Source organism: Centroberyx affinis, unplaced genomic scaffold (assembly GCF_046629955.1).
Source record: "Centroberyx affinis isolate AG114_WGS23_722 - 3 ecotype Tasmania unplaced genomic scaffold, CSIRO-AGI_Caff_v1 ptg003385l_1, whole genome shotgun sequence".
Classification (NCBI taxonomy): domain Eukaryota; kingdom Metazoa; phylum Chordata; class Actinopteri; order Beryciformes; family Berycidae; genus Centroberyx; species Centroberyx affinis.
The window spans coordinates 1-19,176 of NW_027281373.1; the positions used below are offsets into that span (position 1 = coordinate 1).

The window sequence follows — 19,176 nt, forward strand, 5'->3', positions numbered from 1 at the left end:
TATACTTTACTATACTATACTATACTATACTATACTATACTATACTATACTATACTATACTATACTATACTACTCTATACTATACTATACTTTACTATACCATACTATACTTTACTGTACTATACTATACTATACTAAACTATACTATACTATACTAAACTGTACTGTACTGTACTGTACTGTACTGTACTGTACTGTACTATACTATACTATACTATACTATACTAAACTATACTATACTAAACTATACTATACTAAACTATACTATACTATACTATACTATACTATACTAAACTATACTATACTATACTATACTATACTATACTATACTATACTAAACTATACTATACTATACTATACTATACTATACTAAACTATACTATACTATACTATACTATACTATACTATACTATACATTATGCTGTTAACGTACAGTAACACCATTTTGTATTGGAATGCAACATGTGTGTGGACCCAAATTAGACACACAAGTGTTTTGAAAATGACTTTTAATAGAGTAGATGTGAAGTTTTTCAAATCAGATCTCTATCAGTCTCAATTTTTCTTTCTAGGTTTGTTATAAGTAGGTTACTCTGTGCTGTGACTAGAGCCTTGTGTGTGTGTGTGTGTGTGTGTGTGTGTGAGAGAGAGAGTGTGTAGACGACCAGCAATTGATGACTAATTAAAGCTGTAATCAGGCCATGCATTGTTTAGTCAGATCCCTCTTTTAAAGTGCTATTATCAGTAGCTGTTGATTAAGGCGTGCTTCTGTCGCCCTCCCAGAGTTCTCATTGGCCTCCTTTGCACCTGACATTAACATCAATGTCTTGTTAATGTTAATGTTTATGTATCTTGATTGTGTCTAGAACTCGCTGGATTACATTTACACCTGACATGAAACTCCATCTCTGTATACACACTGAAATTGGCTTTCAGTGTATTGCTGCAGACCACCTCCTCTCATAATATTTATGTCTTTTAAAGCTGATCCATCTGAATCTGGGTGTACTAGTTGCTGGTCATTGTAGAGTATTTAACCCTTTTGTTCCCACGGCTGCAGGTGATCCTGACGGTTTACCTCAATGACAGCCAGCAGATGCTCACCGAGGTCCCGGTTACCCCGGCAACCAGAGTGACTGACGTGGTGGAGTACTGTAAGGAGGCGGGCGAGGGGGAGTGTCATCTAGCTGAAGTATGGAGTGGGCATGGTGAGTCTATCTATCTATCTATCTATCTATCTATCATCTATCTATTATCTGCTTTAAAGCTAATTATAAAGGAAGATGGAGCTATATCATGTCTGCAGCTTGAGAAATCAATAGAGCGGGCCAAACTGCCTGTAGTCCACATTGGATTAAATAGACCAGTCCATCACATGCACACCCTCAAAGCTACCGTGCCCATCAGATTGTGGCCTAGATTCTTTTATGTACAGTTGTTACAGCAGTGATCCACATAACAATACACTGTGTATGGGTCGTATTGTGGTGTGAGGGGTCAGGCTATATGGGCTATAAATGGGTTTAATACTGGAGAGTCTTAGTGGTTCACGCTGGAAGGCAGCACTTTAAATGTGGTGTTATGGACGGTATTGTGTCAAAGTGTTGCTCTGTGAAGAGAGGCCATGCCTCAAGGCTGCAACTCATGACTCGCGTGTGTTTGTGTGTGTGTGTGTGTGTGAGTGTGTGAGTGTGAGTGTGTGTGAGTAACAGACCGACTAGGCCATATTCTTTATCTGTGTGTTATCTACCTTGGATCAATGAGTTTTATGGCTTTGTTTTGTTGTGAGAATATTGTTATTGGGTATAGTATTCTTTGACTTTTCTTTATAAAGATATTCTGTGGCATTTCTGAAACAGGACAGATAAGAATAAGAATAAGAAACCATACGTGTGCTGTACTGCCCTGTATTGTAGTGATATACTAAGCGTGGTGGCCTGCAAAAGCCCTTCACATGGGGAAAATTTGTGATATGTTGATTTTGTGTTTGTTTATCTGTTATGTGTCTAATAGTAAAAAGTGAGAAAAATGGCTTTAAACATTCCAAAACATTCAATTTTCTCCAGTGGCGTTCCACCAACTTAGTCTACAGGAGAGTGTAAGGAAAAAACACACCAGCACTGAAAATAAATCCAATATGATTTGGATTTAAAAAAAAAAAAAAAAGCAGAAAAGCAATGAAATCATAGTAAGGAGTCTATAGAATGTTTATATTCTATGTTGCAAATTGTATTTCTGTGTTAATTCTATTTTGCAAGTCTATAAAAAGTTTAATTTAAAAGATGGTGCAGGTTCAGCCAGCATAAGATGATGAGAGAGAAGATGACATGCAACTATCTGGTTATTTTAGATAAGCAGTGAATTTGTTGTGGTAAATGTCGAAATTTACACATATTTGTATATCAATAAGTAACTAATGGTCTCTCCATGCTTTATGGCAGTGGTTCTCAACGTGGGGTCTAGGGACCACCAGGGGTCCTTGAGGGGGTTCCAGGGGGTCCCCAGCAAATTACAAGAAGTGAACACAATTAGAGAATGTTGAAGAAAGACTGTTTTGATCATAGTTTCTCTGTTATCTCTCTACCTATAATACAGATAGTCATGGAATTCTGGACAAAATCATATCTAACAATAAAACTATCTACAAAATCTCATCAAATGGGGGTCTGTGGTTCTAATGTGGACTAAACTAGGGGTTCTTGATGTGAAAAAGGTTCAGAATCACTGCTTTATGGGATAGGAAAAAAAACATATTTCTACTATACAAGTTTGTGTCTATTTTTCTCAAATTTTTGCTTTTTCTTCATGTAAAATACTAAATAGTTTTCAGCCCATTGTACTCCTCTGATAATCAAATTGAACAAGCTGAAAAAGGGGAAATCATTCTTTGGTTGGTCTGTTCACCACTGGTCTAGATGAACTAACTGTGTAGTACTTTTCTGTCGTTTAACACCACTGGCTCCCATTGGCTCACTGTCTGTCCCTCCCTCTCCTGTCAGAGCGCGTTCTGCCTCAGGAGCTGTTGCTGCTGGATCTCCTCCAGCAGTGGGGAGCCAGGAGGCCGGAGGTCAGCTTCTACCTCAGACACCACCCCTCCCGGGCACAAGGTACAGCAAAACAAACACACTGACACACTAACATATACGCATACTGTACAGGGTAAAGTCCCTAAATCCTGATATCATTTGCCACCAAAACTTACAAACCCGCTTATATAAATAGACTAAATTGATAGGGACGAAGTGGAGCAATGACTAATGACTTGATATTATTATTTTGTCAATGTGATAAATTATTACAAAACTATATCAGCTTAGAGGGAACATTGGTCCTGAATGCTCCCTGATGTGATTTTCTCTCTCTCTTTTCTCTCGATATTTGGCTTCCAAATAAAATTCTGGTGATTTTTGCTTGATCTATACTCTCCATTACAATGATAAAAACTATAAAATCAAGTTTGGACTCACTTGAACTATAATGGTGAGTGCCACACCTTGACATACCAAATTGATGCCGTATACACACACACACACACACACACACACACAATGGCTTTTTCCTCAGGGATGGGAATCAAGGTATATACGCAAAAAACACAGAGACACATAAACACACAGAGCCAGTGGTGTGTAGGAAGCTGAGGGGGTGAGCTACGGTCAGTGGCTAGGTCAGTAATTAGCCAGATAAGATGATTAGAGTTATGTAACAAGGACAGGACAACGCTGAGAGGGACGAAGGGAGGGGGGGAGAGAGAGAGAGAGAGAGAGAGAGAGAGAGAGAGATCTGCAATGCAAGATAATATCCCGCCAAAAAAGTTACTTACAGTTTTTCTCAGTCGCTTTGGTACATTTCTCAGATCAGAATTGAAATTTCTCAAAACTACTTGTTCAACCTCCACATCATCATAAAAGCAATTTCTCATTCTTTTGAACAAATTGCAAATGCTTTGGCACATTCATGCAAATGATTATGTTCAATTGTCTGCTGTTTCCTACATTATCAATTGCTTATGTCATGTTGATCAAAATGTATTATACTGGTTCTCTGTTGAATAGTCTTACCCCACAAAACATCTAGGCATTAGTTCATTGCATAAGTCATTACATGCAAAATGGTTGAACCAGTTGTCATAAGCTGTCAAGAATATTTTCTATACATTTCTATTAGACTTTTTTTTTGTAAATGTGTCCTGAATTGGTGAATTGCTCTCAGGTGCATCTTGCCTTTCACTAATGAAGGGGAATGTGTGAAGTGTTAGATCAACCAATGATCAACCAGTTCTCTAAAATAGCTCAGAGGTGCATCTCATGAACCTTCAATTGGTAAGCATGCATGTACAGTTCTGCCTAAGGGTGTTTCCTATGTTTACATTTCTACTTTTGTATTTTTTTCCTTTGTGCTATGCAGTGCTGTAAAACAGTCTTGTCTTTTTCTTTTCTGTATTGCAATGACATGGTCTGTCAACAAATTACAGTACAAACAGTAAAAGCATGTGAATCCTGTCCAATCTCTTGCAATCAATCTCCCACATACAGTAATGTGTAAATTTGTACTGTTGAAATTGATATATGCCATACATAAAAAGTGCAGCCTTGAGCATTTTCAATCATTCAAAACCTTAGCCATAGTTTACATCAGAAAATACTTACAGAGTACACTATTATATTGACAACATGACTAAGCATTTTGACTATCTTGTTTGTAAACAACGACACAAGGACATGTCATTCTGATGGCACTGACATGTTTATTGACATAAATATTTACTTTTGAGAGATAAACTAAGGATTTTGAGCAAGTTACAGGCTTTTGCAGGTAATCCATTGTATGTATGTATGTAAACCTTTATTTATACAGGGAGGGCCATTGAGAGCAAGCTCTCTTTTTCAAGGACAACCTGATTACAGCACAAGATATAAAAAAAAAAACACATTACAAACATTACAGTACAAAAAACAAAAAAAACAAAAAACATATAAAACAATATAAAATCACATGAAATTCACAGGTTCAAATAACAACAAGACTATGAGAAGCACGTGCCATCCCCACATAATGCATCCTCTAAAAGCGCCCTGAAATTTTCCATGGAAACAAATCGGTCCAGTTTAAGAGAGTCCTGCAGCCTATTCCATCTATCAGGAGCGTAAAAACTGAAAGCGGTCTTTCCTGCCTCACTGTTCATACTGTGGTGTGTCTAATCTAATGTGTGTCTGCGAGCGAGTATGATGACCCTGTAGCACTGAAACTCAAGAGCGAGGACAAATACAGTGGAAGCTTGCCAGACAAAGCCTTGTAAACAAACAAAAGACAATGTTGCTCTCTTGGAACGGTAAGGGAGGGCCAACCCACTTTTTTCATGTAAGAGACAGTGATGAGTGAGAAACCCATTGTGTGGTGCTGTTTGTACGAATTGTTTCGAGAAATGCACTTACTGTTTTGCAGATGTTAAGGATGATTCGAGAGGTATACCGAAGCGACTGAGAAAAAACTGTAAATCGATACAATTTCAGAATCAGAATCAGAATCAGAAATACTTTATTGATCCCCGAGGGGAAATTGGGTTACATTGCAGCTGCTCACATTGTAGAAGTGAATATATACAAGCGTAGAGAAATTATAAGAAATTATAAGAAAAATAGAAATACAAGAGTAAGAAATATGTAAAATATGTGCATTATACTACAATATATAACAATGAGAATAAAAATAATAATAATAATAATATAGAAATAAGAGAAATAAGAATTCTGTACAATATGCATCATACTCCCAATATATACATACACCAGTGTAAATAATTAAATAATTAATAAGTAATAAGTATTGCACAGTTGAATTATTGCAGTTGAATTATTGCACAAAAAAATTGGTATTGCACAGTTAGATATAAGTTATAAGTTATGGGTTATAACTGCTGACAGGGTGAAATAGGTTCAAGAGCTAGTCTACTGACTCAGAGTGTCTGACACAAATTACATTTCTAAATTCACTCATTCAAAAAGTTCATTTTTTTGAACGGAACTGTTCAATATGAGCATGAGAACTTCAACTTTTAAGTGATTCAAATACAATTTCTTTTCCATAGCTGTCCAATACACAAGCTACTTATGAGTCCATATACCTTTTTTTTTTTTTACAAGCCCCGGTTTGCTTTGTAATTGGTCAGTGTGATCCTAAAGGAACCAAATCCAAAAACTGTAACAAAGTCAACTTTTCCACTATGGTTCAGATCAAGGAAAACAAACTGTAGGTGTGATCGCACCCTAAAAAAATGTTTTTTAAAAGTGTTTGAAGCTAGTAAGGCGAGTATTAACAGTATAATTTGAGGAAAAACCATAAGACAAGCAATTGGGTTGAATATAAAATACAGGGACTATTTTATACATTTTAAATACATTTGAATGTAAGGTACTATTTTAACTGCTCTATTGAATGCAAGTACTGTTTTACTCACTCACTGAATAGAAGGTGTTATTTTAACTGTCCTATTGAAATAAGGCACTATTTTAAGGGCTCCATTGACTGGAGGCGGAACTTGTAGTCGTCTGGGATTAGACCAGACTGAACCAGTCTGGCCTTAGCAGCATTACTGTAAAACTGCAATGCTATTTATAGACGACACACACAGAGAGAGAGAGAGAGAGATAGAGAGAGAGAGAGAGAGAGATAAAGTTAGATAGAAATATAGATAGAGAGAGAGGGACACTATATGAATAATCCACATTTCATTCACACCCGTAAGTAAAAATTTGTCGAACGTATGAAGTAGAACTACGAATGAAAAGAATGAAAATATGATTATAGGAATTACAGTGATGGAAGTGGAATGACAGCAGTAGAACCTGCTGAGGCAAAAGGATGGATATGAAAAATAGGAAAATATGCTCTATGGAAGTAAATGGAAAAACTACAATATGAGAATATGAAGAAAAGCATGAATTTGCAGCATGTGCAACAGAAAGGAGAGAGAATCCGTTCACACACTAAGGCAGATGTCACCTGTCCATTTAGTTTGGTGATAAGCCACACACACACACACACACACACACACACACACACACACACACACACACACACACACAGCTGCAGCCTTGCCCTTAATTAACCATTCAACTGTGTGTGTGTGTGTGTGTGTCAGTCACATGTTCAGCCGTCTGCCAGGCCACAGGGGCCTGACTGACTCTGGTCCATTTTCCATATTTTATTTCAACATTTCTATTCATATTTTGTCATTGTGCATTGATATGCAGGCGGTCAGCAGCCTTTGGAGCAGAGCCGAGCCACTGAAGGAACGGAACTAGCTAATGACAAGGTGGGAATGCACACACACACACACACACACACACACACACACACACACAATGGGCTGGGCTGGACTGAGGCTGCAGGACAGAGCGTGTTCTGCATCCTGATTCAGATTAATATCCAAGATCTACTGCATATGAGTGACCTTTTTTTTTTAATTTTCCCAATACTCCCAACACCTCTGGTACTGGTTTTTGTCAATGAGCAGCAGTGTTTATTAAGGTTAGATCAATATATCGGGCAGATGTTGGTCTTTTATTAAAATTCAGATCTGGTCTAGTCAGTTTTGTCCACTTCTAAATATGATGAATATGATGCATTTTGATTGATTACATGTTTATGCGAGAATTGATCAGTACTGTATGGTCTAAATGGTCCTCAAAAACACTAGCAACAGGGAGCATTACATAAATGATGAACTTTTATCTTTCAAGTTTGAATGATTTTTCACATAAATCAGTATTTCATGATAGAATAAGAATAACACCTTTTCACTTTATTGACTGGACTAAAGTACATGTAACAAGAATGAATCACAATTACAAAACAAAAAAACAAAAAAACAAAAAACATCAACAACATGTATAGTTTTATCTGTTTAGTAATGAGACTAAAAGCTTTCAGCTGTGTTTGGAATGATAATTATTTCATTTTATTGTAAATATTCTGCTAAGATTTTCTATATATGCTAAGATATTTCTATATACAGTACTGTGCAAAAGTCTTAGGCACCCTAGATTTTTTATATACATTTCTTAGAAGTCTTAGATGTTTATTTGTTTTCTGCATTAGAGTGTCAGTAGACTGCTGTTTATTGCAACTTTTTGATATTCAGAAACTTTTCATTTCATTAGCTTTGAAAGCATCTTCACTTTATGTATATCTTTGACATATGCCTAAGACTTTTGCACAGTACTGTATATATATATATCTCTATATATATACCATATTGAAATATGGTTACTGCAGAAATGCACAAAATTTGCCATCATTCTGTTTTGAATGTGTTTTGAACAGTTTTGAAAACAGTGTGTTAGCTTTTGAAAAATGTGCTGCAGATATATAGTGTTTAGCAGCTGGTGGAATATGAATGAGAAAAGAGTTCATGGTTTTTGGAAAATGTGGTCATTGAATGCATTTTGTGTGAAAGTAATGAAAAATGATTAGACTTCTGTTTCACTGACTGTGTGAAGAGTTTTGACCATGTGACTTCAGTTCACTTCAATTCATGATAGTGATCGAAAAAAACTGTAAACACATGGAAAATTGGAAGGAAATATCAGCTATGGGCATCGGTATCGGCCTTCAAAAGCCGTATTGGTTCAGCCCTGACCTTTACCGAGCCTCAGACAAACTGACCCAGTATCAGCCCTTAAAGCGGCGTATACAAGAGGTGTTTGGTTGTATATTTGTAAGCTGATGGGTTGTAATATTTGGCATACTTTAACATGTTCGCAGATCAGAAGTTTACAAATTAGCAATTCAATCAGTCAGACGATGCTGTTTATAGCCTTAAATATCCTTAAATGTCCTTAAATGATTTAATATATTTAATATCACATCATTTAGTGGATGCAAACAAAGCATTTAAAATGTGTCTGTGTACGTGTGTGTGTGCACGTACATGTGTGTTTGTGTATATGAATGTGTCTGTGTCTGTGTGTGTGTGTGTGTGTGTGTAGTCTAGCGGATTAGTCCGGGGGATTAGTGACAGTGATGATTATAGCTCTCTACCAGCAAGAACCATGTGAACACACACACACACACACACACACACACACGAATATATAAACACATATACACAGACAGAGATAAAAGACGTAAACAGAGTAGTAGCCTGTCTGTCTCGAGCTAATTATCAAGCTAACTGTTTTGTTTTTTCTAACCGTTTTTATTTTTGCTAGCTTGATTCATCCTGTTATCGTCGGTTGTAAAAAACAATAATGAGTCATAAAGAGAAAAGAGTAGCTGACCTCATGCTAGCAGGCTATTATTTTAATCACTAATAGCTATTTTGGACTTTGCTAGCTGTTGTGTTTAACCGTGAGATAGATGCTAGCTTTGTCCTGTTGGTTAGGCCTCGGTTAGCCTGTCACCCGGTGTGTCTATTTGTGTGTGTGTGTGTGTGTGTGTGTGTGTGTGTGTCGGTCAGTCTGCTGGTTAGTCAGCCGGTCGGCCAGTCACCCAAAGTGTGTGTGTGTGTGTGTGTGTGTGTGTGTGTGTGTCGGTCAGTCAGTGAAGGTAGGATTAGCTCGGTCCCATGACATAACCAGGCTAAGAGGATTGTTAGCTAGCCAAACAGCTCCTCCTCCTCCTCCTCCTCTTCTTCTTCCTCCTCCTCCTCTTCCTCCTCCTCACCCTCCTCTCCCTCTCACCTCACTCCCTCCATTGCACTCGTCTACAAGTCTTTCTCTTTTTGCCCGTCGTTGTTTTTCCCTCCGTTTCTGTTGGTTTAAAGCAAAAAAGCAAAAAAAACCAAAAAACAAAGAGTTCAGGGCAAGACCGGAGCAAGAGGGTGAGTTCTGGAAGTGTGTTTCTTTTTTCCTTTTTCAATGTGTGTGTGTGTGTGTGTGTGTGTGTGTGTATACTTTCCACTTTTATACCTCAATTGGCTCACAGCAACTCATCATCCATAGTGGAATGATTGAAAAATTGGACATAGGAACTAATGTGTATTCATGTGTGTGTGTGTGTGTGTGTGTGTGTGTGTGTGTGTGTGTGTGTGTGTGTGTCATACTACCACATCGACTGACTGCTCACAACCAGAGCAACAGACGACGAGGCAGAACTATTTTTAAGAAGGTTTGTGCAAATATGTGTGTGTGTGTGTGTGTGTTTGTGGTGCGTGTGTGTGTGTGTGTGTGTGTGTTTGATTTTCTTGTTCTCTGATGATTCAGGAAGAGGCCGTCCTCTCACTTGTGTTCATGATCCAAATGCACACACCCACACACCACATACACATACACACACACACCCACCCACACACACACACACACACACACACACACACACACACACACATGCACATTGGCTGACTGTTGCTGCTCGTCAAGCAGTTTGTCTTTGTGTCAGGGTGGGAATGTTGCCCATGTGTTTCTCACTGTGTGTGTGTGTGTGTGTGTGTGTGTGTGTGTGTGTGTGTATGTGTGTGAGTGTGTCACAGGATCAGAGCATGGTGTGTGTTTGGGTCAGTGTGGAAGCTATGTGCAAGGCAAGGTGTGGTTTCTTTTGGCCATGTGTGTTTGGGTTGGTCAGTGTTGTTTTGTCTGTGTGTGTGTGTGTGTGTGTGTGTGTGTGTGTGTGTGTGTGTCAGCCTTACGTCAGGATGTGGATGTATGACTTTGTGTCAGGGTGTGACTCTTGGCTCTATATAATCATATCCAATAGCTCAGACACACACACACACACATACACACACACACACACACACACACACACACAAACACACACACACACCGGCTGTTGTTTCACAGAATGTAAACTGAGGAGCAGCAGACAGTACTGGCTTTATGGAGTTGTGTGTGTCTGTAGTTGTTAATATTGTATACAGTATTCAATATTACAGTATTACACGGTACGTTGCAGTTGTACAAGCTATTGTTATTGTTAGGACAGTCATAGCACTATAAAAACAAACAAAAATAGATGAATAAATAATAATAATGATTCTAAATAAATGTGAACTTTATGTTCATGCAAAAGCCAAACCATTCTATCTATTGCTCCTGCTGAGCAGAGGCCCTGCATCCCCATATTGTCACATTTCCATCCATGCCAAATGTATGATGTTTCTGTCTGTGTATCATAGACCAGTGATTCTCAACATTTTTCATATCAAGGACCCCTAATTTAGTCCACATTAGAACCAAGGACCCCCATTTGATGAGATTTTGTCTCTCAGACCCAAATCTGAGAATATTTGTATTGTTAGATTTTATCCAGAATTCCAAGACTATCTGTATTGTAGGTAGAGAGATAACAGAGAAACTATGATCAGAACAGTCATTTTTCTACATTCTCTACTTGTGTTCACTTCTTGTAAATGAAATAATGGTGAAGTTTAACAATTCATCAATTTGCTGGAGACCCCCTGGAACCCCCTCGAGAACCCCTGGTGGTCCCCAGACCCCACGTTGAGAACCACTGTCATAGACCGTGTTACCCACCCCGAATCCAAACAGTCCCTCAGAAATACTTAGGCTTCAATGTGAATATGAGATTACTATTAACCCTCATCCTACCAACATATTTAACATACAAGGACTACCTGCTGGGGTCCCTGGGGACCCCAAGAATAAACTACTGTAAGAAACAACCATCATAGCAACTTATTTCTTCTCTAAACATTATTAGTTACTAGTGCAGTGCCCATTCGCTTTGAGCCCCAAATCTGTGTCTGCTGCATCTGTGTCTGTCTCCTTCAAAATGACTGACAGAGTGCCCCCCCCCATAGTGTGTGATACTTTAAATTAGCACCCATGGCAAACATGAACTCAATAAATAGTTCCATCTATTAAAACTGCATAGGTGGAATTGGGTGCTTTTGGCCGGGGTCCCCCAGGACCCCGATACATTGGTATTTTTTAAAAAGCACTAATCAAATCAGAAACAGAAAACAATGGTATGAAGTCATTAGGAACAAATTGATTGACAAAGTCATGAAAAATCGGAATGATAGAATAAAGCACCTGTGAGATATGACAAAAAGTATAGCTCTGGGGTCTGTGGGTACCCCAGTCTGTAGGATGAGGGTTAACTTGCAGTTCTACATGATGCCAAAAATGCTCCCAGGTCTCCTTTAATTTTTCCATTTCCATTGACCCTACCTAACATATTCTCATATGCTGCTATTTCAATCATTGCATCCATCCACTCCTTCATATCAGGGGATCTCGAACATATCCAATTGCGCAATATCATCCTGGCTGCTGTAATATTACCAATCATCATTGAACTCATTATTGGTAACGTTTGGTATGACTGCCCTGTCCCCTAAAAGACAACATCGTGGATGTGGAGGCAATGTTGATCCCATTTCTCCAAGGTTCCCAGAATCTTACACCAAAATGTATAAACCAAAGAACACTCCCAAATCATATGGAAAAATGTACCTGTGTCCTTTTGACATTTCCAACATAAATCATTAATAAGTAGTCAGTTCTGGACTTATTACTTTTCTGTTACAATCCCAAAATTTGGCAATTGCTCCAGTCTTCCCTTCAAAAAAAAAATCAGGATAAATCAACTCCGCCTGGGAATGATCAGGAAACAAAACCAATATTCTTGTCATACTTTTACTAAAATCATGATACCTCCACCCAAAGAAAGTCAACTTCTCTACCATTTCTCATCTAAGATAGCTTTAATTTGAGAGGACCGCTACTAATTATGAGGAAAACGAATCAGTGGATGGTTGGGTTTTCGGATTATTCAACTTCAACCTGATATTTATTGAGGAAGATAACTAACGTGACTGTACTATTACTGCTGAAAATGAAATTGTAATTTGGTACTTGTTACTGGGAAAAGTAACAATGCACCCCTCCCAGTCCCCCCAGTCCTTTCCCAGCATTCCCTCCTTCCCCTCCACAGGCCCGCCTCCTATAAACCTCGCCCTAACCTCGGCCTGACCGCTTGGACTATATCACACACTTTGTTCTGGGTTAACACACACACACACACACACACACATACACATTTCACAGTCTGTTGATCCAACTGTGTGTAACTCTACTCCATCCAGCTGTGTGTGGGAGCACTGCTATGGGATATATTGAGATGTCAGGTGTATGTGTGTGTGTGTGTGTGTGTGTGTGCGGTCTTGGCAATCCATCCATGTCAGGGGTTGTGTTGGTGTAGATTAAGATGAATATATCCGCTGTGTGTCTCGTCACTAGAAACGCTTCATGAGGTAACATGATAGTCCGGGTTCAGGGACGTCGGCAGACCTCAGTCACTCTGGTAATTCCCTGATGAAGGTTAGGCTACTCAATAAGAACTAAGAATTCAATGATATCTTTCTCTTCCTGACTGATGATTCCATTGGTGTACACTTTTGAATGAGCCCTCGCTGCATTATGTCCTGCACCGATATCCTGTTTCAACAGGGAATATATCAAATCAAGGAAGTAATGATGCCGTATCATGGGGCCTTTAACTTCTACAGACACACTACATGACTTTCAGCCTGATTCTCTAGCCACAATTTGGCATCATGACTGATTGTCAGTGCTAGTTTTGTGTCGGTTATACAGATCTTGTAGTTTGTGAGGGTTCAGGACTTTAATCTCTTGCCTTCTGATCCACTTGGCACATCACCATTATTGTGTTTTGGTGATTTTTTTGGGGGTTGCGTGGCATGTCTGTTCCCAAAATCCAACCGGTCTTCAAGTGTGTGTTCCCTAAATCCAACTGGTTGTCAAAAGTGTGTGTTCCCTAAATCCAACTGGTTGTCAAAAGTGTGTGTTCCCTAAATCCAACTGGTCATCAAGTGTGTTCCCTAAATCCAACTGGTCTTCAAGTGTGTGTTCCCTAAATCCAACTGGTTGTCAAAAGTGTGTGTTCCCTAAATCCAACTGGTCATCAAGTGTGTTCCCTAAATCCAACTGGTCATCAAGTGTGTTCCCTAAATCCAACTGGTCGTCAAAAGTGTGTGTTCCCTAAATCCAACTGGTTGTCAAAAGTGTGTGTTCCCTAAATCCAACTGGTTGTCAAAAGTGTGTGTTCCCTAAATCCAACCGGTCATCAAGTGTGTGTTCCCTAAATCCAACTGGTCATCAAGTGTGTGTTCCCTAAATCCAACCGGTCGTAAAAAGTGTGTGTTCCCTAAATTCAACCGGTCGTCAAAAGTGTGTGTTCCCTAAATCCAACCGGTCGTCAAGTATGCCTTGCTCATTTACACTTTGTCAAGACACACAACTGTTTATGAACACACTTGCAGTTGGGGGGGGGGGGTTCAAAGCTGTGACTTCTCAGTTACAGGACGCTCTCTCTGACCACCAGACCCCCCCCCCCCCCCCCCCCGCTGTATGAATGTTGGTCATTGAAGCGGTTCTGATAATAGAGTTTTCCTCTGCGGCCACCCGGAGGCTGCAGGAATGTCACAAGGCTGTTATTGTAGATTAGGAGGAATATTTTGACTGGAGGGGCGCAGCAGATGGGAGGGGATGGCTTTCATTACTGGAGGGACCTATTATCAGAACTATGTGTGTGTGTGTGTGTGTGTGTGTGTATGTATCTGTGTGTGTGCATAACCCAAAGGACATATACACTGTTGGGAAATGTAATACTCACACATAGAAAGGTCAAATATCTCCATGTGGTTCAGATTATGGTATGATCACAACATATGTGAAACTTAAGTAGCAACAGCAACATGAGAAGCTTGTCCTGTCCATTAACAAATACATGCCACTATCATTTACATTTTAAATGGATCGAATTAAAATTCTATTTCAACAAATTTTGATTCATAAAGTGATACTTAGTGGTATGTAGAGTAGGTTTGAAATACATTTTCTCTGCAATTGGTCTTGCATCCCAAGCAGCGTCATTTCATATTAAAAGCATTACACTATTTTATAAAAAAAAAAAAAAATTACTTGCTTGTTTACTTGATGGAAGGAGAAAATCTTTGTCGGATTGGTAAAGCTCAATGTGCTATTTTTTTGTTTTTGTGCTCATAAGATGCATATGAAAATGTATTCACCACATTCAAAAATCTATGAGCAGTTTCATTAGTGACGAATAATGTCAGCAATAACAAACTCTAGTTTCATTTACAGTAATGAAACAACAACTAGTAATTGGTGAAATATGCTTCCATTCAACGACTAGAGGTATAAAAAAAGTATTACTCTAAAACAGGTATTGGATTTGAGTTATCAGAATTGGTACTGTTCAATGGTTCCCAGCTATAGCTCTGACCTTTCTGATATGTAATATATATCCTCATCTGTAACAAGTTTTCTCACTCAAATGTTTCCACATGGCTTCTGAAACCAGGCTGCACTGCTTTTAGTCTAATGTCCCACATATCACTGTGAGATCAGGCCAAGAGTTAACTCTGTTAGACCTCTGCAGTGAAACTTTTTCTACTTGTTAGCTCTCATGCTGAATGGATGGCATCAGTCCCTCTGACATACAGAAGAAACAGATGCAGCCACTGTTGTTCATTCCTATCATGCCGCCTGAAGTCAATTTTCCACATACCATGGCCTGCTCATGCCATATTGATGACATGTTGGATATGAGAATGAAGAGCCTGCAGTCAGGTCCACCGATCAGAAATAATGTAACACCAGTCTATAGTCAGCTCCACCAATCAGAAGTCATGTGACACCAGTCTGTAGTCAGCTCCACCAATCAGAAGTCATGTGACACCAGTCTGTAGTCAGCTCCACCAATCAGAAGTCATGTGACACCAGTCTGTAGTCAGCTCCACCAATCAGAAGTCATGTGACACCAGTCTGCAGTCAGCTCCACCAATCAGAAGTCATGTGACACCAGTCTGCAGTCAGCTCCACCAATCAGAAGTCATGTGACACCAGTCTGCAGTCAGCTCCACCAATCAGAAGTCATGCAGCAGTGAATTATGGTCTATATTTCCAGATTTTGAGCCAAAGATTATTGAATTAAAACATTACGTTTCCAACCAACTGTGACACGGGAATTGTAAGCTAATTTTGAAATGTCGGAAAAAGTTAAATATTAATTAGGTAGAACGATGTCAAAAAAAACAAACAAACACACACACACACGCACACACACACACAGCATGGGTCATACCACTGATGCTTGCTTTCAGAACAGCAGCAGTGGCAGGAATTTCTGTCTGCTGTCATTACTGGCTGTGTGTGTGTGTGTGTGTGTGTGTGTGTGTTTCTGCGTGAGACAGATGTGTATCTGTATCACACAGTAGAGCAGTAGAGTCACATGTTACTGTGTGTGTGTGTGTGTGTGTGTGTGTGTGTGATAGAGGGAGCGAGACACCCACAGCGAAACGTTGTGTTTGGGTGTGTGTATTGCAGAGAGTGAGAGAGGAAAATATGACGCAGCAGGAGTCAGCTGTTACTGTGGTGTGTGTGTGCGTGTGTGTGTGTGTGTGTGTGTGTGTGTGTGTGCTGGACGTGGCCGGCGGGAATTTGTGCCACGAGATCGGCACACACGCGGCAATGGCCGTTAATCCACCAACATCATCATCCTCATCATCTTCCTCATAACACACATCTGGAGAGAGACAGAGAGAGGGAGGGGGGAGAGAGAGAGAGAGAGAGGTTGATTGAGAACAGCTACTACCTCATCATGCTGTGGTGCAGTGATTTCCCTGCTGAGAGGGGGGGTAGAGAGAGAGAGAGACAGAGAGAGAGAGAGAGAGAGAGAAAGGGGGATGCTGCTGCAGCAAAAAAATCAGTTTAAGAAAGAGGGATAGAGGGATGGAGTTGTAGAAACAGAGAGGGATGATGTACAGAAAGAGAGGAATGAAGGAGGTATAGAGAGAGAGGGATGGAAGGATAGAGTGAGAGGGATGGAGGGAAGTATAGAAGGAGAGAGGGATAAAGGGATGGAGTTATAGAGAGAGAGAGAGAGGGATCCAGGGAGGGTTGTATAGAAAGAGAGGGATGAAGGAGGTATAGAGAGAGGGGTGAGGTGAAGGTAGAGAGGGCTGAGGGAGATATAGAAAGAGAGGGATGGAGGTACAGAAAGATGGATGAGGTATAGGTAGAGAGGGATGAAGGAGGTATAGAAAGAGAGGGATAGAGGTATAGAAAGAGAGGGATAGAGGTATAAAGAGGGATAGAGGTATAAAAAGAGGGATGGATGAGGTATGGAAAGAGAGTGATGGAGGTATAGAAAGAGATGGACGAGGTATAGGTAGAGAGGGATGAAGGAGGTGTAGAAAGAGAGGGATCGAGGTATAGAAAGAGAGGGATGAAGGAGGTGTAGAAAGAAAGAGGGATAGGGGTATAGAAAGAGAGAGGTAGAGGGACGAGGTATAGAAAGAGAGAGGGATGGAGGTATAAAGAGGGATGGAGGTATAGAAAGAGCGGGATTGAGGTATAGAAAGAGGGATAGGGGTGTAGAAAGAGAGAGAAATAGAAGGATGAGGTATAGAAAGAGAGAGGGATGGAGGTATAGAAAGAGAGATGGATGAGGCATAGGTAGAGAGGGATGAAGGAGGTATAGAAAGAGAGGGGTGGAGGTATAGAAAGAGGGATGAAGGAGGTATAGAAAAAAAGAGGGATAGGGGTATAGAAAGAGAGCGGGATAGAGGGATGAGGTATAGAAAGAGAGAGGGATGGAGGTATAGAAAGAGAGATGGATGAGGTACAGGTAGAGAGGGATGAAGGAGGTACATAAAGAGAGGGATGGAGGAGGTGTAGAAAGAAAGAGGGATAGGGGTATAGAAATTGAGCGGGATAGAGGGATGAGGTATAGAAAGAGATGGATGAAGGTAAAGAAAGAGAGGGATGGGGATGGAGGTATATGGACAGAGGAATGTCTAGAGAGCAAGAGCGATAGAAGGAGGCATAGAAGAATATGTAGAGAAATGGAGGTATAGAAAGAAAGAGGGATGACATATAGAAAGAAAGATATGTATTAGTATAGCTTTATTTGTCGATGGCTTTGTGTATTTGCAGTAAGTGAATGCGGTGTCACCTTACCGGCTTTTACACTCTGTTCACACGCGATATGAGAACACCCCAACGGAGGAGAGAGAGAGAGAGAGAGAGAGTTTGCACGGGCGAGATAAAGAGGGGGAGGGAGTGTGGGCTGAATGAGCGCGAGAGAGAGAGAGAGACGGAGAGAGAGAGAGAGAGAGAGCGAGAGCGCCGTAAATCACGGCAGATCGGCGGGGCGAACGAGAGGGAAAGTTGGGATAAGGATCGCTCTCGTTTTTCCCCCCCTCTTTTCTCTCTCTCTCTCTCTCTCTCTCTCTTCTGGCTTTGTTGTTTTTCTAGCTGATTTTTTTTTGGTTCCGTCCAGCATCAGAAACGTCTTTTTGCTGTCGCCCCCCCCCCTGAAAAAGCCTGCGAGGATGGAGTGGAATGAGGTGGATCTGGTGCAGGAATTTACTGTTGAAGGACAATGCAGCAAAATTAAAGTCCGCTCCTGCAGGATCACATGGGACAGCCTGCAGGTAAATACGGCTCAGTGGGGGCAGGCCCGCATGTTAATGTCAATGGGGGGGGGACTGCCAGATAATGCGCCTATAGAACACACGTCACCGTTGTTAAGTGTCGGGCAAAAAAAAAAAAAAAAACTCGTATCTCAAAATAGAAAAATGACAACTTTTCAGGAACTGTAGAATGCGTGTTGTCATTAGAAACAGATAAAGAAAAAGAGCGCTACCTGCTGAAACTTCATCCACAGAAAATCCAAGGGAGCAAGATGTCACACCGTTTGATTGACAGGTGATCTCTGGGAAGAGCGGTGCAGAGACGCCACAGCGATGAGCCGGTGTGGTCCGTCAGATAGACAGCATGACCTATCAAATTGCATGTTGCCGTTGTCAAGTGAAAAAAAATGTCAACTTTTTAGGTTGATGAGCAGGCATTTTTGAGGCTGGTTATAAAATGGGGTTTGGATAAAGCTCCGGGGGGGGGGGGGTCATAGGATTTTTTCTCAGCCTCTAAGAGAAGCGGACAATCCTTCAGTTGGTGTTAAAACATGAAAATACCCCAAAGATTGGAGCTAGGAGCCGGGATGCAGTGGAGGGTACGCCCACCTCATAAATATTTATTATGTAAATTATGTCATAATAAGTAGTATCAAACGCTGATATGCTTGTTTCACGTCACGATTCAATACAACCACAATACAATATAATAAATAGAAGTTCAATGACAACAAAGTATGACTGTGCAG

At 40.2% G+C, this 19,176-nt stretch overlaps 1 protein-coding gene across 1 annotated transcript in view; it reads left to right on the plus strand.

Moving 5' to 3' along the window:
- Positions 1–1,060: 1,060 nt before the first annotated feature.
- Positions 1,061–19,176, plus strand: part of LOC139660789 (apoptosis-stimulating of p53 protein 1-like) — a gene marked incomplete at its 5' end in the record, with an annotated part of 50,540 nt that continues 32,424 nt past the window's right edge. Inside the window, 3 exons of the mRNA XM_071539018.1 lie at positions 1,061–1,208; positions 3,000–3,107; positions 7,254–7,315. Coding sequence (XP_071395119.1) covers positions 1,061–1,208; positions 3,000–3,107; positions 7,254–7,315 — 318 coding nt within the window. The remainder of the gene's footprint in view (positions 1,209–2,999; positions 3,108–7,253; positions 7,316–19,176) is intronic.